Below are 21,746 nucleotides of genomic sequence, written 5' to 3' on the forward strand. Positions count from 1 at the left end.
AGTATGTTTAGTTCCTTTTAGAGTTGGTTATTAGTATCACGAAAATTTAAATATTTCTTATTCAAATCGAATCGTAAATCCTATCCTTACTTTTTAGAACCCCATCAGTTCGGGGAATAGAGTGAATGACTCCAAAAGTTCCTTTATGATTTCGTAGTTATGTCTGATGTATTTGAAAAACAATCATTGGATTTTTAATCCAGATACTTTTAAAGGTTAATCAAAACCTAAAAAACGAATAAAAAGCAAAGTATGATGATTCTAATGCATAAGTTTTTAGCTTTCATATATATCATTGTAACACATGTATGTCATGGAAGGCTGTCAAGTATCCATTGGCAACTGTTTTCTTCAAAACACATCCCATCAATCGCAGTTACACTATGGCATCATCAAATAAAGAAAGACGAGAACCACTAAAGGGCTCTTCATCAAGGAAAATTTGATCCCATTTTCGGGGATGAAATGTTTAAGCCCAGATCTTGCCTTATTTCTTATTCACGCAGAAGTTTGTTTTCTCTTCATATGCGAAAGCAAGCTGGCCTGCCTACTGGTATCTCAGCTTAATCAAGGGAGATCTCCGTACGCGGGATGAAATTTTTATCATATCATGCCATCGGAATGAACATTTCTTTCCTGCCCACGCGCAGGACCTCTAAAAATTTTCCACAGAAAGAAGGCAAAAGAAACCAATCGAGATCAGCAAGACTTGCAGCGGTAAAGAAAATGTGTGGCTATATGGCCCTGTCCTGAATGATATGTCTGCTTTGCAAGAACTTTGAAAAAAATGGAGCCCGTTTTGTAATGGGTGATTATCGTCAGCGGTCAAGTGTAACAGAATTATTGTTACATTTAAAATGGGACTCACTCGAACTGCGTAGATCATTATTTCAGTTAAAATACGTTCATAAAATGTTTACAAACCAGGTTGCTTTGAAACCCTTTGACTTTTTCTCATTGGCAGCTTTTAGAATGACAAGAGGGTCACACTCAAAAAAGATTATGCCAAAATTTGGAAGAGTTGATGCTGTTAAATTTTCATTCTTCTTTTCCATCATACCCATTTGGAATAGCTTGCCTGATAACATAGTTAATCATTGTAACTCAGAATCCTTTCACAGTCTATGTAGAAACCATTTCAGCAAACGATAGATGCGTAGACATTTGTATCGACCCGCAATGGGTCGTTAAATGTAATTTTGATGATGATGATGATGAAGAACGTTTATGATCTGGTAAAATGTTACCCTATGTAATTTTATGTTTTATAATCGATCGGTGGCATCTTCATGCAAAAATTTTTCCCAACTGAGAGTAAATACGTTGTATTTCTCCTTATTCAAAAATTTTTGTGTCTAAAGAACCAACTTGTAAAAAATTACCATGTTTTATTGGCCCATTTTAACTGAGTCCAAGTCACCTGACTTTGTTGTTCTTCGCTTATTTGAAATCAGTTGATTTGCCTAAAAGTTTGTAGCGCAAAGGTTTCTCATTTTAACAAAAAATGATTACGGTAAAAAAGTAAAAAGCACAGAAATTTTGCAACATTTTGATGCCTTGGTAAATTTTGGAAGGGTTTCTCAAAAAATTAATATCACTTAATAAAAGAGTCGTTATCGCCAACCCAAATTCGTTTTTGTCTGGAAGCGCAATCGATCCTCGAACTGTCCGGATGCTTTCGTGAGGGGAGTGTATGTTTTTTTACCTCGAATCTCGAAGCTCATTGTTTTTAAAAAGATTGACATAATGTTGCAAAAAACGTGTAAACTGTATTTTGCAGCGATGCCGTTTGATTCTTCAACTGAAGTTTATGAGTAAATTTTACATAATGATATTTAAAAAATAAAACTGTAGTACATTTTCGGATCAGAATGAAAACTGGCCAAGCAAATGCTACGATTCGAACTTTTAGCGTGTTGCGATTCGATTTCGGATTCGTTACGGAGTTACGAAGAACACAGGGTTCGAGTAATGCTTCTGCGAACGTAACATGGCAATAGAACAAAATGCCAATACACATCCATGGTGTGGCAATAAAACAGTGGCCTAGATGTTTACTCTCATGATGTTTGCAATTAGCAAGTCTCAAGGGCATTGCAGCTATTCTGATGAAGCTTACCCAAAGGAACTTCTTCATCGGCTAGATGAAATGAGACGAAATGGGCAGAGTGGATTCTGCGATGTTATCTTGAGAGTGGAGAACCAGGATTTCACTTCTCACAAGAATATCCTGGCATCTTGCTCAGATTATTTCTGTGCTATGTTCAATGGAAATATGAAGGAAAGTAGAGAGCGGGTGGTAAAACTAAATGGAGTGGATCCAGAAATAATGAAACATGTATTAAGGTACATTTATACTGGTGAAATACTTCTTCAACCCGATAATGTGGAGCTTGTGTTGCAGGCAGCGAATCTAATGCTGATAAAATCGCTAAAAGATGCTTGTTGCAAGTATCTTGTTAACTCTTTAAATGTCAGCAATTGTCTAGGAATGCAAAGATTTGCTGAAGCATATGCATGTACTGAACTTCATGAAACAATAACAAAGTTTGTACAGGATAATTTTGGATATGTCACCTACAATGACGAATTTCTTCATCTTTCGGAATACCAACTTGCATCATTACTATGTGCAGATGATTTGAGCGTCCTTAATGAAGAGAAAGTGTACGAGGCTCTTATAAGATGGGTAAAATATGACCCAAGAAACAGAAAAAGGTGCTTCAAAGACCTGATCGAACACATCCGGTTTCCCATGATGTCGCCAGATTACCTCATCGATCAGGTAGAATCAGAGTCGTTGTTTCAAGAGTTTCCAAACTGCAGAGAACTATTGACGGAAGCGCATCATTTCCATCTTCTCCCAAGCCGAAGAGGTTGGTTTCAAACAGCCAGAACGCGGCCAAGAAAGTATGAGAGTACTAATGAACTTCTTGTTGCTTGTGGTGGTAATGGAGAAGCTTCCAACAATTCTACCAGTAAGAATTCCACATTATTTTTTAAGCTCTGTAAGAACGTCTGAAATTTATAAGAATATGAATCACTAAGAACCAAAATTACCTAGTTTTTCAGCAAGTTTTTGCTTTTATATGGCAAATGTTTGTTACTGGCTAATGCAAAACATGTTTTTTCTAGTATACTCTTACAACCTGATTAAAGGAAACTGGGTCGAGCTACCGAGGCTGTCACCCGAGAGAGGTTACCACGGAGTGTCCTCGATCGAAGGTGAAATGTACGTTGTTGGCGGATTCAATAATCCAACTTCAGATACCCTAGACACAGGTGGGTTGTTTAATTTCTAACAAGCATATAATATAACTTTGGACCCAGCGGTGTAGCAATGCACACTTAATCCATTGATAGTGTTTCTTTAAAGAGTGGTGGAAATTTGTGTTTTTTATGTGCCCGAAATACAGCTTTCCTTGTTCCAATTGGCTGAATTGGGCATTGTAGCAGCACAAAATACTATTCCAGCATGCAAGTAAGATGGTCAGTTTTATAGCATTGCACTGTCTTTTCACGACCAAACGATCGCTAACTGGCTCGTTTATTTACATAGTGTATGGATTAGACAACTTATATTAAACTCATTGACTTCCATGATCAACAAACCTGATTTTGTGCAATGGGGAATTAATGCTTAACTCATGGACTCCATTGTTCCATAGGAGCTTTATAGGCAGAAAAAATGCACCCAGAGGATAATCATATGCTTTCTATTTGCAGGAAAGAAGTATGACGTCGAGACAAGCTCATGGCACCCGATAGCATCAATGCATACCAAGAGAAGTAAAATGAGTATGGTGGAATGTGGTGGGATGCTTTACGTAATGGGCGGCTTTGATGGGACCACGACGATCAACTCTGTCGAATGTTACAACCCGGCAACCAATAGGTAAAGGAAACGCCATTCCACATTCTTCGTTAGTAGAGTAGAGAGATTTTAACATAATTTGAAACGAAAGAGCCCGTTCTTTTGAAAACTGCGCGTTTATTCAATTTTCAATCGTAATCCGTTCACCTGCTCGTCTTGTTTAAAATCATATTCGATCCACTAATACTATCATATTCGATCTACTAATACTATTTAACAAAAAAGGGTGTTTTACAATAATTGCTTAAAGGGGTTGGCTATCTAAGCTGAATTCCTATTTGCCTTAAGCTCCCTTCTGTTGTTACTGTATACTGTCTAACATCAATGCAAAGTTTCAAGAATATCATTAAGGCCCCGCCCATACGATGCCGGAAGTTTTTGAAAACACAATCTTTTTACAAATAAATATGCGTCCACACCATGAGTGTTTTCAAAGATTTGTCCACATGGAAACGCAAAACCAAATAAAAACGTTTGAAATTCGGCTATGAGCATGCGCAAATTGCTTGGCGCCAACTTTTCATTTGCGCTGTTTACTACTTCTTCACAATGATAATAATTTTCAACATCAGGAAAATCGCAATAAATGGCAAAGCAAAGAAACCTTCAGAAAATAAGACTTGTGAGTCATTTGTTTGGACAGAAGACGAGGTTGAGCTATTACTAAAAGTCGCTTACTATTAAAAAGTTCATATGCAATGATTTTATATTTTGAAGAGATACAAGAATGAAAATTTTTATCTGGAAGCAGGCTTGACAACCAAGATACCAGCAAAACGATTACTTTACTCAGCATCTTGGCTGGAAATTGTTTTTGGGTGGCGTCCGCCTTTTCAAAAAGTTCCATTTTCGCCATCCACAATCGAGCATGAAAACAGCGTTCTCAAACATTTACACCCTGGAGGGCGTTTTCAAAATGTTGCGTTTTCGGTCACCGAACCTAAGCAATAAGAACCTTAGTGGAACCTAAAAAATTAAGAACATCTTGGACATATTCCTTTGATTTAGAACCTTTATTTGTGAACCTAATTTTGAAATACAAAACATAATGTATTTATTCTGAAAGGCACAAATGTCAATACGCTTCACTGTATCAGATTCATCAACAAACAAATTTGATTCGACAAATAAATGTTCACTGAAACCAACTAACCACCTTATCATTCTTTGCAGATGGAGATTTGTGGCACCCATGATGACCCGTCGAAGGTGCACCTGTGCCGTAACCGTCAGTGGCTGCATGATCTACGTGATTGGAGGCCACGATGGCGCCCAGATCCTAAACACTATCGAAAAATATGACATTGAAAGGTAAAATCATTATAAATAAATAACATTCAAAGTTTTTGCCAGCCGTAATGAATCACAGATAGCCCAAGTGCATTTTTCTACAACAGCAGAGTAGGAAAGCTTACTTATCAACTTTCCATATTTGTCCATAAAAGTCTCCGTGCGCCGCCCCATCCCCATCTGCGCGGTCCTTGAATTACGTTACGACTTTGGGAACACCTCAGAAATTAATATTACATTTGTTTCTGTTTAGTAAAATATTTTCATTATTTGAACTGGAGTCATTAAAATCTTTCTAGAGACGCCTGGAGCCTAACTGATGTCGCCACAATGGGCGAGCGGCGGTCTTTCCCGTGTTCAGTGACCATAGAAGAAAGCATCTACGTCATGGGTGGCTATGACGGAAACGACACGTTGCGGACATGCGAGATTTTCAACTCGTCGTCCAATTCTTGGTCAAGCATAGAGCCGATGAATGTGGCACGTTCGAATGCCGGGGCAACGTTTATGAACAGGAAAATATTCGTCGTTGGGGGCTGGGATGGAGTGAGTCTGTCTTCCGTAGAGTTCTACGATATGGTGACGAACGAATGGGTACGAGCAAATAATCTGCCAAGGCCGACTACGGGCATAAGATGTTGTGTACTGATACAGCAACACTCTAACGAGCAAAAGCCAAAGCACAAGTCAGGAAAAGCCGGAAGCTGCTGTATATCATAACACGATAGTTTAGGACCAACATTTGTATTTGGGTCAGCGTATTACGACAAAAACACCCTGTAACATTTTAACCAAACATTCGAAATAAAACACCCTACGATTAGCCGGGCTATGAATTAAAGCCAACGCGGAGGCGAAGCTAATCTGCAAACCCAGTATAATTTCAAACTTAATAGGAATTTTCAAGCTTAATTAATTAAAAAAGTTGTCTAACACTTACTAAGATTCTCAGCTTCAAATACAGTGATTGAGCAATGTAGCTTGGATCAAGTGTTACCAGAAACAAAGCACGTGCTTTATAAATAATTAGTAGCAAATTTTAAGCCAGCATAGCTCTCAAAACATATTAGCAAAAATCAAATCAAGTTTCTTAATTTTTCACTTGGTCGTTTGTTTACGAAGTGTTTGCAGTTGGAACCTTAATATACGGCTATCACTCCACATCCCAAAGAATCAGTACTGAAGAGTACTGCCTTCTTGCCAAAAGTTCCCTCAACTGTTTCTCCACTCGTAACTAGACCTGGGCCTGGAGAAACTCAAGTGCATCTGATATCAAATGAAACTTTCCTATCCTTTAATGTAAATTAACATAAAACTGCTGTGGTACGGCAGTACGACATCGAATATTCCAATCCTTTATTAACATTGCTTTCATAAGATGAATTTTTTGTCAAAAACGTAGCGAAAGCCATTGTATTTAATCTAACAGAATATGGTCATTCATACTTATTCTTTAAATAACGATTAGAATTAAATTTTTACAATGCTATCTCCGTACTCCTTCGTTTATAGAAAATCTCTCCATACCTGCGATAAATATGATGCATCGGCTCGGTCCCATCCTAAAACGATTATTTTGTGAACCATTTCATCTTTAACAACGTACTAGCTACTCGATTCTAGGAAATATTCTGGATAACCGATCATATTATCGGTATAAAGCCGGGTATCATGGTTACCCCCTAACCCAAACTTACTTAAGAAAATAACAGTCATAAGCATTGTACAGCGCATAGATTGTACAGATTTATAGCCAATACGGGTGTTGCCAACTTCCAAATATTTATCATCTGAGTCCATACAAAACTAAATCCTAATATGTGATTTATTTATGGTACATTCGGTTTGAACAGAACAACTTAATATAACACTTGCGGGTTGAAGAAATCTTATCAGTTCGTCTCCTTCAAAACTGTTCTCAGTAGGTGAATACCTAAGTGTTTGTCGCCATCCTAAGCATTCTAGTTTTTCTAGTTTGGCTGATACTTGGTAACAAAACAGGAGGAGGAATCACGTGATTAGCGCTATTCCCTTTCCCATTACAGAACAATGATATCTTGGTCACATAATTTCCCCTTTTTTTCGGATGTGCTTTGCTGTTCTTCATCATCTTCTAACTTCCGCTTCCGGTCGCTAGCTCGGTCTGAAGCTGTGTCCATTTTGTCTGCAATAATAAAATGTATCTGATACAGGGTACCAAAGAGCATGCAAGTGTCTTTTGGTAACCAATAGGAGCTATTTGATGATATTTGATTTTTTACTTATTTCAATTTACTTAGCATGCTACTTAAATGCTATAATAACGATCAATTTAAGTAAATGTTTCCTGGTACAATTTACTTACAATCGTTATTACAGCATCATATTGTACCGTATGCAATCTGGTATATTAACTTAAATGCTACTTTAAGATTTCAAATTACTTAGCATGCTACTTAAATGAAATCATCAAGGACAGACAATTTGTGAAGCTATTCTATGTTAAAAGATATCAAATGTTTATTGTGAACTACAACTTGAAGAACAACATTATTTAGTTTATCGAGCTCAAAATTGTAATCAAAATCCCGCAGATCCCCGGGTACAGCCTCAAAACCGCGTGTACTTACCCACACGATCAGGTTTAACATCAATTTCTTTCAAAGAGGCACTGCTAGCACTTGTAGGCAAATTTTCCTCTCCTTCGACAACGAACAGTTCGTCGGGATCTTTTTCCTCCCTGGGTAAAAAACAAATTTTAATGAATTTAAAAGGAATCTAGAAAAATTGCAATTCGTCAAAATCCTTGAAACGTTTGAAAGAAACGGCCTAGAGTTGCTTGATATCAATAAGCATACCTTTGTCGTATGGTTATGACCAGTTCGTAATTCTGTAGGAAGTCATCAACTTTTAGCCTTGTTCCGTTTACAATTTTGAATTCTGACAGCATTTTGCTATTGTTATCTACAAGGAGAACAGTTAGACATATAACAAAGATTACCCTGATGCTTACATTATGTGGGAAACCCAGTCATTAGGTATTGGCATAAATCAAATAAGAAGTTATTTAGTTTTAGGGCTTGTCAAATCAAGAAGAAGAAAAACTGAGAAACTGGTGTGTGGTGTGGTAAAATGGAACGCACATAGATATTAATTTCGACTAAAGCACATCGAAAACTCGACCAGCAAAATGAAATATTGTTTGCATAGAAGGTAATTTCAAATAAATGACAAAGTAACACTTTATTAGCATTAATCAATTAAAAATAAGTTACCATAAGTTTACAACAAAACTATGAATGACATTCGATCAAGCAATTACCTTCAGTTTCTCCCTCTTCGCTAGAAATCAAAATCGTGCCTGAAAGAGAAAATTGCTTGTTGAGCATTTTCTGGTTTGACTGAAATGACGAAAGCCTCTGTCTAAGGCTTGAGCAAAATTCGACGATTCACAATGTCAGTGAATGTGTTGTGGAGTCAGTCAGTAGCGAGTTTGTTATCTTGTTATCTGACTTATAACTGTTACAGGAAGATGAAATTAGGCTAACCATCTTATGAATACAATTAAACAAACAGAAACCTTTTCCATCTTCAATTTCAACATCGGGAGCAACCATGGCGAATTTTTCTTTTAATATCTGCAAAAGAGTGTAGTGTTGTAAGTTACAAGATTAAAAATACTGCGATGGCTGTACTTTCTTTCAATTTACAACTTAATCATCATTGCTATGAGCAGCAAACTAGCCAAGGAATAGACGTTGGCAAGCACTCACCTTTTCCTCAAGCATTTTCACTGTCATTTTGTTAGTATTCAGATGCACAGTTACCTAAAAAATGATTAATTCTCCGCATGAACAAGAAAATGGACAAGTTAAAGTCACTTTCGTGAAATAACAGTATGTGCTTTGCAAGAACATTTGCTTGAGCGTTAAGCAACTGATAAAAGACCAAAAGCAAATGAAAGTGTTGAAAAAATACTAATATTCTTACCTCTGGTTTTGAAGCGCAGACGTAGCATTTAGGATTTGGTGGGACTAAGTTTGAACTGACAAGAAGTCGCTTTTTTACCCTTGCATGTTTGTTCAAGAATATCTGGAAATTGAAATAATACACCGTAAGATTTTTATTTTGCGTCAAGCAGTCGGTAGATTAATTGTTAGATGCTAGTTTTAAAACTGAGCTAGATAATTTGAAGCTTGTGATTAATCTTGAGGTAATTTTAAACACAGTAAATATCCATCATCGGTATCGACGAGTCGTTAGAAATCTACACATATTTCTTATTACACACCCCGGGCATTTAGCACACCCATTGTTGATTAGATCAGGCCATACAACGAGCAGACTGTGGGAGCTGAATAAACTTACGTATATCTCTGAGATGGCACTATACTAACCGTTTTGCATTTGTGCACACAGCCAGAAAGAATTTTCAATGCTTCCATGACAATGAGCCCGGATATAACTGCATTTGTAGTTGCGATAGCGGGTATAATATTGCCAGCCATAGCTGCAAAGAAATGTAGGCAATTTTTAAACAGCCATTCTCCCTCTCATTTTGAGGAAAAACTATGATATGAATGCTACGAAATTTTCTTTCTCGCGACAAAGAGAATGTATTTTCTGGTTATTCTTTGGATTTGTTGAACCAAAACCAAATGCAACATTTTGTAGAAATCAACAAACTGGAGCGCTGGGTGGAAATGGTATCAATCCTACTCCTGAGTTAATATTTTTTTTTTCTAATGCTCCTTGAGTAAATGCTCCAGATTGGTTGTATAGCCTTTAGGAGTTAACGATTGAAGATTGAAGATTCTTTCAACATGTATAATATGCAGTGTTTTAGGGATACCATAAAAAGCTAGACAAAAGCATTTCTAGTATTAATATTGATGGTGCACCTACATTTGATATCGAATCGACTCTTCATTGAAATGCCAAATATAAAGGACCTTATATTTGAAGCAGCAACAACGAAGTCCATTGCCACATCATCGTCCTAGGGTAAAAGCGTCGCAAACATAATTTAACAAATTTTGAAACATTTTCTAAACTGAAAAAAACTTAAACGCCTAAGACCTGCTGGCAGAAACAGATGCTGTGATGGAAAAAAGTAATCTTTGGTTGGAACATGAATATACCGTACAGACGGTGTTCTAAGCATGCCATCACTAGAACGAACATCGAACGAATTATTCGGATGAACCGTAGATAAAAATATGGAACGTTCTTGCAGCTGAGGCTTTAGAATATCAAATATCGAGACGCTTCTTAAAGGTGAGCCTTTTACATTTTTGCTAATGGCACTGACAACTAATTCACAATTTCTCGCAGCATCTTTAATTTACTTTTGGCACTATATAAAATAGCAAATTTTACTCAGCTTTTTTTTATTTATTTTCAGGAAAACTACGACAAGATGGTTACATACAAAGCTATTCGATTGAAAATCGGTACGAAACATTCCAATATCGTTTTCATTTTCACTTACAGTATTTAACAGTATTTCCTTCTGAATGAAATTTTTCTATCATTTTAGATTCTCTTTTCTCAAGTATCAAAAGACTTACAAACATAGATGGGCGTTCGAGAACGCCCCAATGCACGATGGAAAATCTTCAAAATCATGAATATCAAATATTCATTTTTAATCATGTGAGTATAAAACCTTCTTTGAGCAATAACAAAATAGTGACGATATCATTATTTTTAAAACCGATTCATACTTTTTAAAAATGTAAAAAGATTGTGGCTTCAAACAGATCAATTGGAAAACTAAAGTACATTTTAAAGCAACTCAATCTGCTAGAGTTAACATTCTTTTCTCCAAAGATGTAAATGTTAATTTCAATTGCTTAGTTGGCTATGGGATGATTACTGAATATTAGAAAATATGCTCCCATCGGAGCTAAGACAAAAATCTCTTCATCTTTTGGTAACATGCTGCTTTTGAGATAGTGTTTTATTCTAATATACAAGAATTCAACTAGCTGTGCATTTCATGGTTGGGTAGCTTCTAAAACCAATTTTTATTTGCAGATCAAATCACAAATTCAAGTTATTTTCGACGATTTAACAAAGCTACACGCTTACGTACGTATAACCATGCATGACATGCTTAAATTCCAAACAAATGTCTATCGTGTATATAACTAGACTGTTGCACTGCATTTTCCTTTAACTGAAGTGTTTTTAAATGAGAGTTTTATTAAATCAAGTTTTATTTAAACCTCTACTAGCAGATAACTTATTCAAACAAGGCTTATTCAAACAAACAACCATGTTTCAAGAATTTTTTCTGTGTTACAAGCTCCATTTTTTACGCTTAGGTCACTGAAGATTCTATTTGTGGCAATTTAGAATTGATTGGCAGGTTTTTAAATGACCTTTTGGAAGCATGGGACGTATTCTTCAATGGAATGTCAACAATGGTAAGTCATTCACCATGTAACAAACGTATGATCCTACCCAAAACCTTCACATAAAACCTGCAGGTGATAATAATCCACTTTCATACGTAAACAAGATGCTGCAACTTTTAGCTTAAAGATTATAAGTTCTTTTCCAGCAAACACAAAAATCCTGGGCCCAGTTAAAACCCTAGTTTGTTCAAGGGCAAAATCACGATTGCACCCATTTGTATCAAGTCGTTACCCCGCTAGTATTAAGTCGTAAGGGTGTTTCTTAATAATCAGAGATTGCAAATTTCTCAGTAGTACATGAAGTCCAATACCATTCAAAAGAAGGTCCCAAAAGAGATTTCGTGTTTGATTTGTGCTTATTCGCTATACCCTTCTATGTTTAGTTATGTATCAATACGAAATTTTGTTAACAATAGCGACGTAAGGGGATGAGTGACTGGTTAGCAATGCATATGAAGATGTACCACAAGCTAGCTGCCAGAGAAACATACCAATGCCAAGGACGTATAAAAAGAGTCAAGGAAAGACTTCGAGGGCGTTTCATAGACTACGAGTTTCGCAAAGAGGAGCAAGCAAAGCAGCTATATGCCGAGAGCCGCTTCCATTTCACAATGCGATCAACTGCGTTTGATCTTCGACCTTGCAGAGATAAACTTCGTAATGATTGCAAAGTTGAGATGACGACATTGCTAGAACAACAATTATCGGACAGCAGCATTGACACTTCGGACGATGAAGACCTGATGCAGGAAGTGGATAATTTTTGTAAAAACCTTGAAAATTGGCTCGAAGAAGAAGAAATACGGAAGGAAAAGGAGGAGGCGAAGCGACTAAGGATGTTGAAAAGACAAGCTACCGTTGCAGCCAATTCACCAATAGGGAAGAGTAATGGCAATAGTGAGCAACAGCCAACTGAAAACGGCAGTGGTTTGAAACGAAATTGTCGGAGTAACAAGAAAGACAAGAAACGAAAACGAAAAAGAGCGAGCAATGGCAGTGAGACATCTGATAGCGATCCGTCATCTGACGGCGACTTTTCGGATTCTGATAACCCGGAATGGCAGGAATTGCGAGAGAAAACGAATGGCTTTCGGAATATGAGGAGACGAACTTACGAAACGAGGCAGAACAAGAAGGAACCGAAACCTGTTCCAATTAAAAAATCTGCTAACCAAAAGGGACATAAAAGAATGAGAACAAGGTCGTCAGGCGGCTCCACAAAGTCTCCTGGAAATAAAAGCTCAAAAAGATAACTGATTTCTAACAATTACATATAATTGCTCTAAACATAAAATCCTAACCCACTCTGCGATGGTCTGAGATTTTTGGACATCAGACATCACAGCACAGAAGACAGGATTTAGCATTCGAATGGACGGGCTCAAAAGAATACCTTTTATCAAGGCAAAGCGATAGGCATCTTACTTCAGATGAGCAACTATTTTCATGCCACAGGCCATTGTCTCCCAACACGTATCTACAAAACATCACCTGCTAACATACACGATTTAGTCTGAAACATAATAAAAATTATAAGTCACAAACAATTAACAGCTTTTATGTAATTTATAACAATACAATAGCTATTCAAAAGCAATAAACTAAACAAAGAAATACCACAGACCTTGTCCCAAACGAGAAACTCTCCAATTGTCTCAACCTTTTTCTTCAGTAGAGCGAGACTAAAATGAAACAAAATTTAGCATGACGAAGATTCTGTCTGCAGATTGTATTTAAATTGTTGTATTCTTCTCTCTAGAAGGAATGTATTTAAAACAATGTTCTTTCTAAACAGCTTTGGCGATTACAACCATATAATTAAACATGAAGGGCGATTAAAAGAAATGCGAGGGATAAATACCTTTTGCCAAAAACTTCAGCACATTCCTTTACGCTCCATACTCTTTTAATATTGTCGTCTACACTAGCCTTTTCATTCGTTGTATTATCTAGAAAAAGTTTCTAACAGGTTGTAGAAATGAGATTTAAGATTTTTGTTTCTTATTGTACGTCTAAATAAACACCGTATTGTTTACTTAGATATAGAGAAATAGAAATGTCCACTCCCCCTTCCTCCCTAAAACAAGTTTAGAAAGTAAAATAGCTTTGGAGAATCAAAAAGCAATTGTTAGCCATATAAGCAATTAGGGGAGAGTATAATTAAATAAAGTAGTGCATATTGTCAATATTATCATAAATAGCGTACCAATCAAATGAAATACGTATCCTGACATTATAGGTCTCTTGACAGCAAAGTATTATTGTTCAAAGAGGAAGAATGGATGGTTGAATACAACGTTGTAAAATGTTGGTTAACTGATTGATTTTAGTAATGAAAAGCAAAACCATTTTGTCAGAATAAGGAAGCCTATGAGCTACAAGTAAGGATGACAAACCTGTGTTCAGAGCTTTATCCCAAGGTAACGGAACTGGTGGTCTACGCTTTTTCCATAATTTATCCATTGACAGCAAATAATTTATGTCAGTGAAGAAAAACTGCACAAAACAGACATGCCTTTTAGTCAAGAGGGTGCAATCAGTTGCTTTTTATATGACAGAAACAAAATTATAAACAGATTTATTGTTTCCACAACAAGTGGTTAAGTAAACGTGACCCTCTTAATAGTGGAATTAATTTGTGCTTTCTAAATAATATGATATTGGCCACCATACACCTCCAACTACCATGGTAGTTTGGGTAACTATGCCAAAATATTCAATCAAACCATCTTTCTCAATTAAATAAAAATTAACAACTTTCTAATGCCTATTATCAGTAGTTCATCACTGCAAATAAATTTTAAAATTATCATTTCTTTCAACATTTCTTAGAAGGCCAGATTTAAAAAAGACTTTCACCTAATTGAACATGAATTGGCCAACACAAATCAAATTCCTTACACTGTAGGTATTCAAGGAACAAAATGATAGTGGAAATGGCAATCACAGGGGAGCCCTTTATAAACAATGATGTCCTATCACTGCATGTAGAGAATCATCTAGTATTCTCCTCATTGAAGGTAGTCACCATAAGCACTTAAAATTCTAAAAAGGGGTATTATTCATTATAAGGCAGCTTAAAAAATTATATTAAAATTAATCATACTTTTGAAAACAATTTTGCAGGATCATATTGAACTTCCTCTGCCCATTTTCTAGTAGATCTTCTTTTAATTTCACTCTCCTCTTCATTTGTTGTTGTTTGTATCTTCTCCTCATTATTGCCATTGTCCTCTGTAAATTGATAACACAAAATGCACTGCATTAACGAAATGCATTAAATAAATAAGCAAGAATAATTGAGAGATCTCTTGAGGAAAAGTAACTTTAAAACTAGTTTTGATTTTTTAGATTTATGAAACCAGTTTTTTAGGAATAATATCTAGATGTTTTCTTATAGATAAAGAAATTATGTTCTCAAATACCATTTAATTCTGGGTCCTCTGTGTCTGGGGAAACTTCAGCATCTGCATCTGCCTCTCCAAATAATTGGCTGCAACAGGAGATTCAAATCATGTTAAGATGTTGCCTTTCTTATTTTTTCATCGTAAAAAAGGAGAAAAAAGACCTGCCAAAATAGCAGATTTCAATTAAAGTTCATTATAACAAGTATTTTAAAATCACTCACAAACTACATGCACTTCTTGACCTGCAATTAACTTATGGCAGCAAAGCAAAGGCAATACAAATTTTTTTACATCGATTCAAATTGACATCACAAATAGCTCTGGGAATAACCAAAAATATTATATACAGCTGTGTTGTACCAAAACCACTTGTTGACTCTACCCATGTGAAACAGCCAATAGGCCAGTTTAAGTTGATTGCTAGGCCTAAATGTCAGCCCACTCAACTCTGTATAAAGTGTGCAAAAAGGAAAATTGACAATAGATCTAAATAAGGCTCTTACTTAAAGAGATGCTTTGCCCATACAATACAATGTACTGGCTCAGATGGAGTATTTCTTATGGTACACCCTGGATACGTCTTTTGAGCAGGCTTGGGTTGGCACTCGTAACATTCTGAAAATCCCTGCATAAAAAATTTTAAATTCACTTTTGAATTTTGAGAACTTAATGATAATAAAGAACAAAAGTATACAAGTCACAATCAAAACCCTTTTTTGCATTTTAATAAAGACACTTGATAAACATTCTTTCCGCAAGTTTCAAATAGGAAAAACAGAAATTCTACTCGAAACATGAATTGAAGGACAAAAATGTGAAAATTCTTTCCATTATCTCTTGTTTCTAAAGACTACGAGAAAACTAGTTACCTTTTTGATTACAGTGACTTGACCAAGATAACCTGCAGAGCCACTTTCAATCAATGGAACATCAGCAGTAAGGCACATTCTATTCACATGACTTCGGGCCGCTGAAAGATTCAAATAATAGAAAACTGAAGATTACTGAGGAAACATTTTTATGGATGACAGGTTCTTGAAGAATTCAAAATTTTTGCAAGTACTTTGGTAAATTATACTTATACCAGAATCCTCCTACCAGCACCTCCCTTGAATGAGGGCTGCTACCCTCAGATGTGAACCAGTTAAGTTTATGAAGAGGATGTAGAGGAGGATGGTTGTGATAATGACAAAGAAATTGACATTTACAATGACCCTGAATTGAAAACTAGCAGTTTCCTTTTAATGAAACTTTGATCAGACAATTGAAATGGAAAATCTGTTCCTCTTACAGGTGTCCCTCTTTAAGTGACAAGACCATCCAAATAACTGCCCAAATAACCACGGTAAAAAATTTAGAGAATTTCCTATACTTAGCTTAGATTGGTTTCAAGGAAGTCAGATTTTGTTTGGTAGAACTAAATAAAATATCAAATGCTAATTACAGTAAGTTGCCTGATGATCAAATTAAGCACAAAAACATGGATAGCAACTTATAACCATTCTGTTCTATACACAAATCGTGTACAGCTCTGCCTACATGGTATCACTTTACAGGGTTTTTCATTTGAGGTGAGCAATCACTCCTGATTCCGTCAGCACTTGCGTAAACCCAACCACGAGAGCGTTTGATCACCCGCCCAAAACAGTGAATTGTGGAAAATAAATGCTTCATCAATTAACACATTTCTAGTCATCTTTTGTGACCCAAGCAAGTGACATAAACAGATTGAAGCCGGAATATCTAAACACAGGATGTATAAGTAAGCTGGCTTAACCACATCTCAAAGAAAAAATGCATTTGAAAATTGATTCAACGGTGAATGTTTAGGAATACTTTAGGTACTTGAACTACAATAGCACTTGGGACATTTTCTTGGCAGTTAAAGCATTTTTAAGAAAAGTTTGAAACAAAATTTTGTGATCATCTGGGAATAACGTCTATGTGACCTCTGTGATGTAGGTAAAGTTTACAAATGAAGCACATTTATATTGGGTATTTAATATTTCTTGGAGAGCCTTCAAGGTCATCGAAACAGTTCGTAATAGTACCCCTTTTAAAAACCCTTTGAGATCAAACCCTCATGTTGCTGGATTTGTGCAAGATCCTGAGTGATTGCATGCATCAAACAAATATGGATGCTTTATGACAGACTGGTAAACAGGAATTTTTGTCAAATGCAAATTAGGCAAACAACATGTTAAAAATCACCTTTATTATCTAGGGCATTCATAACTATTGTAAACTGTTTGAAGAAATCCGCATTGTATTCAGGGCTAAAATGGAAACAGACAAAAATAAGGCAATTAAACTTTCAGACTTAAAAATGTCAGAGTGAAAAGTGCCTATACATTTCTGGAATGATACATCATACCAGTGGACCTGCAGAAACAGATAACAATATTAGCTTTTTGATTGGTTTCAAATACATACTGGGATACTTACTTATCTTTTAATGAATTCTTGAATGAGAATGCAAGATCAAGGTATTTAAGTCAGATTTTGAATCCTTGTTTTCCCAGGTGTGCCTAATGTCAGAGTGTATTGTATTTCTTTTAAACTTTACACACAGCATTGAGGATATTCATAATATACTTTGAAGAAAACTTATCATTTTCAAAGATTAATTGCATATATTGTTGCAGATATTGTCTGACTTGGGGCTTAGCGAGATAATCACCTTAACTATGAACAGAAAGGAAAAGAAAGGTTGTTTTCTCTTGAGATCTGAGAAAATGTCTTCCCAAAAAATAAATAGGTCTACTTACTTCATTATATTGTCATGGTATGCAACAAACTTTACATCTGGATTCATGTCAAGTATAATCTCCTGTGCAACCTAAAACAGTTACTAAACAATATAATCAAATAATCTTGAAAAACCACTTTCCACACCACAAGTCCTTTGCAGGCTCCTTACACACCTTGTATAAATGTGCTTATTTGAGCAAATGCAAGTTTTAGTATTTACCATATAGTATTTACCTCTCACAATATGCAAATATGATTTTAAGTTTTTAGTAATAAAGAAAATACAAGTGATTTAAATAGGTATCTATGAAGGTGGTTGAATAATAAAATTATGAGGCTTGCAAAAAACTTAAAATTTACATCCCTATAAACATTTACTGGCATGCTTCCCTTATAAAAACTCAATAAATTTAAAGAGATAAGATAAAAATACAGAACCTTTGCCTTTGACTTTCCAACATGCTTCTTTTGAAACAAAAACTGCCTATTTAAATTGCTAACATCAATTGTATCAAGATCAATCTAAAAAGAAAAGTATCACATTCATACTGAAATTTTACAAAACATTACCTTCAAGAAAATTTGGAAAGTTATACAATTCAGGCTGTTATTTATAAGGATGCTTTGATTTTTACAAAAATGTGTTTTGCAAATGTTTTCAAAAATGCTTCATAGGTGTATTTTAAGTGTAAATACAATAGATTCTATACAAGAGTACCCAGCAACTTTTGATATTGTTAGAAATAGACTAGGACTAAGTAGGAGGAAGAGGCCTTTTATTTGTTATGATAACCGCGATAAGTTACGGGAGAAAAGGTACATACGACAGTTATATCTGAAAATCCCGTGAGTGCAAGGTTCTTAAGAAGCTCGCATCCTATGCCGCCAGCACCAACAACCAAAACTTTACACTGTGAAATATTCTCAGCAAGAAAAGCCCCGTAAATTTCTCCCGCCATGCTGCCTTCTGCTTTCCTTACTGCCAATCTCGAATTCATAATGAGGTTATGCTTCCGTTGTTGCCTCTGTTGAATTTATTTGCTCAGAAGCTCAAATGTTGCATAAGGCCTATCTATATTAGCAAGATAAAATAAGGAACTTGATGTTAGGAATAACAAACTCTTTGTCATGATCAATTTGGCAGTCATAGGCGCAGGGTCCGCTGGACTTGCGATGGCAAGGTACTTATCAGCCCATCCAAAGCTGTTTAAGTTTGTCGTTTTCGAGCAGGGTAACGAAGTTGGTGGGACATGGATTTATGATGAAGGAGTTAGTGATGATGGTGTTCCATGTCGATTTACTAATTTGACGCACAGAGAACTTACAGCTTTAGCTGACAATGACACAATACACTCCAGCATGTACAAAAATTTAAGGTACAAATTTCTATGGTGCTTTCTTCTTTGCTTTTTTTTATTCTAACATTTTGAAATTGTCAATTTATTCTAGTTTGATTTGTCAACCTATTTCTTTGTTTATTTAATTTAGCAAGATATTGAAAAAATACCAAGTATTGGCATTAAAGTTACAGTTACTTTAAGAATCAGTGATCTACATTGTATCTCCCTTTTATTAAAGCCCCATGCATTGAACATAAAACAATTTGGTTAATGCCTTTTTTCTTTTCAAGGACAAATTTACCAAAACAAGTGATGGAGTTTCCAGATTTCCCATTTCCAGAAGATTGCAAAACATTTCCTTCCCACAAAGATGTTTTGGAATACTTGAAGGCATACTGTGGACATTTTCAACTAAGGCAGTTTATCAGATTTAGAACCGAAGTAAAGCATATATCTCCTTTACTGGATGGTAATTATAACAGAAAAGGAGATTTAAATGTGAAATGGAAAGTCACCACCTCAGATGTAAACAACACAGAAACTATAAACATCTATGATGCAGTTGTAATTTGCAATGGGTATGATCCATATGTTTTTTTTAATCCTAGCCTCATATCATCCATTTCTTTATTTGATAAATGTATAGTTATCCCCAAAAATATTTCTCTGGCTTTGAAAAAAGCAAACATTTAGTAAACTAAAGCTTTTCGTCTGACACTCTTCAGAGTTTAAAACGTCAGAAAATAGATCGAAAACTCTACGCTAGGAAATATATATACCCAGTTGTGGATCTATGTTCTGATGTTTTAAACTCTGAAGAGTGTCAGACGAAAAGCTTTAGTTTACTAAATGTTTGCTTTTTTCAAAGCCATTTACAAGTTTTGTACCACCAAAAGATTGTTTAAATATTTCTCTGAAAATTTTAGTCATATATAGAAAAAAATCACATGCTGCACTTTTTTACTTCTCAGTCTACAAGAAGTCCAAAAATAAGTGAAATAATTTTCACTGCTATTTCCTGTTATGATCCATTTGAAGACCTAAAATTTCTTGAAAGTTTGAATAATAGGCCTTGGTACAGCCAGTTATGTTTTTAAAAGTAAGCAGCTGATTGTTCATTATTCTTATTGATACTATTACTTGAAATCAATCTATTTTACTTTTTAGACATTTCTCTAAACCAAACTTACCCAGCATTCCAAACATTGATATTTTCTCTGGCTCAGTGGTGCATAGTCATTTTTACAAAGTTCCAGAACCATACTATAATATGAATGTAGTTGTACTCGGAGGAAGAGCATCAGGAAGAGATATTGCCATAGAGATATCACAGGTTGCCAAAAGTGTCTACTTAAGTCACAACGGTCAACATGGTATATCCACTTTGCCTGAGAATTTCATCGAAAAACCATCAATTAAGTGCATTGGAGAAAATGGTGATGTTGTCTTTGAAGATGGATCACAGGTTAAAGCTGATGTCATAGTTTACTGCACTGGCTATAGTTTTGATTTTCCGTTCTTGGACAAAAGCTGTGGTGTTAGTGTTAGCAATGGAAGAGTTAATCCTCTGTATAAGCATCTATTCAATGCTTGTTTCCCATCAATGTCAATTATTGGTGTTTGCAATATTGTTTGCCCGTTTCAACTTTTTTCCATGCAAGCAAGGTGGATATTGAATGTGCTCACAAAAGAAGTCTCCCTTCCCACTTATGAAGAAATGCTTACAGATCACAATAATGAGTTAGGTTACAAAGTCAAAGCAGGTATACCTGAGCGCCATTTTCATAGACTCAGTGGTGACTTGCAATGGGAATATTACAAAACTATTTCAGAACTTGGAAAAGTGAAAACAATCAGAAATGTAGTTGAAAAGATGTATAAATTTGTTGCCAAAGACAGAGAACTTAATATTTTGAAGTACAGAGACAAAGAATATGAAGTTATCAATGATGATATGTTTGATGTATTACAGTGATTTTGGTTCTAATTTTTGTACATGCTTGGGAATTTGAATATTTTTGTACATTTGTTAATTTTGCAATGGAGATTTTGCCTTTTTCCCCATTACACACAATACATAAATATGCATGCCAATCAAAAGTTATTTTATTTGATAAATTGTTTAATATATAATAAATTATTTAATATTTAATTTTATTGAACTGTATGATGAAGAGTTTTTTGATGCCTTGTTTTCCCTAAATCTTTGCTTTTCAGGTCATTCACAGTAATTCTATAATGTTTAAGGAAACAGAAATTGTATCATTTTTCTTAATTTAGTTTGTTGCTATGATTTGAGATAGAAACGTTTATGATAACATTAAGATGAGATTTGATTGGGACAAAGACGTTTTTGTAAAAAGTAATTGATTGTCAACACTGTTCCATAAATTGAGCCTGCTCGTGTTCAAACTAATTGTTATATAACATTTCTTTATTCAAGGATAAATATATATGTTAAAATGTGTGCCAGGACTTGCATGGTTCTCAAATTGAAATATGAGCCATATAAACTTTTGTTTATAAAACATGCAAGGTTGTATTCAACCCAGGTCGAAAGATAGTATTGGGTAGTTGCTATTTCTTTATTAACCTAGCATTTCATGGTACAAAGACAATTGCAGAACATGCATCCAAGCTTTTTTAGGCCGAAAATTTCACAAATCACTGAATCAAAATATTT

The 21,746-nt window shown here is 35.3% G+C and overlaps 3 protein-coding genes across 3 annotated transcripts; 2 read left to right on the plus strand and 1 right to left on the minus strand.

Annotated features, from left to right (window-relative positions):
• Positions 1 to 1,699: 1,699 nt before the first annotated feature.
• On the plus strand, positions 1,700 to 5,884 carry LOC135690850 (kelch-like protein 12). Its single transcript, XM_065208528.2, has 5 exons — positions 1,700 to 2,978; positions 3,136 to 3,282; positions 3,727 to 3,895; positions 5,048 to 5,185; positions 5,464 to 5,884. The coding sequence occupies exons 1-5, from the start codon at positions 2,051 to 2,053 to the stop codon at positions 5,882 to 5,884; spliced, it is 1,803 nt and encodes a 600-aa protein (XP_065064600.2). The 5' UTR covers positions 1,700 to 2,050.
• On the minus strand, positions 5,871 to 18,747 carry LOC135690851 (SUMO-activating enzyme subunit 2). The gene is made up of 20 exons (XM_089114871.1): positions 18,548 to 18,747; positions 18,162 to 18,245; positions 17,741 to 17,811; positions 17,184 to 17,248; positions 15,842 to 15,942; positions 15,476 to 15,597; positions 14,991 to 15,058; positions 14,672 to 14,799; positions 13,962 to 14,061; positions 13,427 to 13,514; positions 13,190 to 13,247; positions 10,049 to 10,142; positions 9,541 to 9,653; positions 9,134 to 9,235; positions 8,917 to 8,970; positions 8,724 to 8,781; positions 8,466 to 8,504; positions 8,002 to 8,107; positions 7,774 to 7,883; positions 5,871 to 7,328 (listed from the first exon to the last, which is right to left on the minus strand). The coding sequence occupies exons 1-20, from the start codon at positions 18,719 to 18,721 to the stop codon at positions 7,204 to 7,206; spliced, it is 1,860 nt and encodes a 619-aa protein (XP_088970997.1). The 5' UTR covers positions 18,722 to 18,747; the 3' UTR covers positions 5,871 to 7,203.
• On the plus strand, positions 18,740 to 21,050 carry LOC135690852 (uncharacterized). Its single transcript, XM_065208530.2, has 3 exons — positions 18,740 to 19,099; positions 19,354 to 19,641; positions 20,231 to 21,050. The coding sequence occupies exons 1-3, from the start codon at positions 18,852 to 18,854 to the stop codon at positions 21,036 to 21,038; spliced, it is 1,344 nt and encodes a 447-aa protein (XP_065064602.2). The 5' UTR covers positions 18,740 to 18,851; the 3' UTR covers positions 21,039 to 21,050.
• The last annotated feature ends 696 nt before the right edge of the window (positions 21,051 to 21,746 follow it).

The sequence above is a fragment of the Rhopilema esculentum genome, chromosome 4 (assembly GCF_057945365.1).
Source record: "Rhopilema esculentum isolate cy_ngs chromosome 4, ASM5794536v1, whole genome shotgun sequence".
Lineage (NCBI taxonomy): Eukaryota > Metazoa > Cnidaria > Scyphozoa > Rhizostomeae > Rhizostomatidae > Rhopilema > Rhopilema esculentum.

Excerpts from the sequence above, each read along its gene's own strand:
- LOC135690850 (XM_065208528.2), top strand. The coding sequence starts at position 2,051 with ATGTTTACTCTCATGATGTTTGCAATTAGCAAGTCTCAAGGGCATTGC. Across the intron at positions 2,979-3,135 it reads AGCTTCCAACAATTCTACCA|TATACTCTTACAACCTGATT; the intron begins GTAAGAATTCCA and ends TGTTTTTTCTAG. Across the intron at positions 3,896-5,047 it reads TACAACCCGGCAACCAATAG|ATGGAGATTTGTGGCACCCA; the intron begins GTAAAGGAAACG and ends CATTCTTTGCAG.
- LOC135690851 (XM_089114871.1), bottom strand. The coding sequence starts at position 18,721 with ATGAATTCGAGATTGGCAGTAAGGAAAGCAGAAGGCAGCATGGCGGGA. Across the intron at positions 17,249-17,740 it reads TACCATGACAATATAATGAA|CCCTGAATACAATGCGGATT; the intron begins GTAAGTAGACCT and ends TTTCCATTTTAG. Across the intron at positions 7,329-7,773 it reads TGTTAAACCTGATCGTGTGG|ACAAAATGGACACAGCTTCA; the intron begins GTAAGTACACGC and ends TTATTATTGCAG.
- LOC135690852 (XM_065208530.2), top strand. The coding sequence starts at position 18,852 with ATGATCAATTTGGCAGTCATAGGCGCAGGGTCCGCTGGACTTGCGATG. Across the intron at positions 19,100-19,353 it reads AGCATGTACAAAAATTTAAG|GACAAATTTACCAAAACAAG; the intron begins GTACAAATTTCT and ends TTTCTTTTCAAG. Across the intron at positions 19,642-20,230 it reads GCAGTTGTAATTTGCAATGG|ACATTTCTCTAAACCAAACT; the intron begins GTATGATCCATA and ends TTTACTTTTTAG.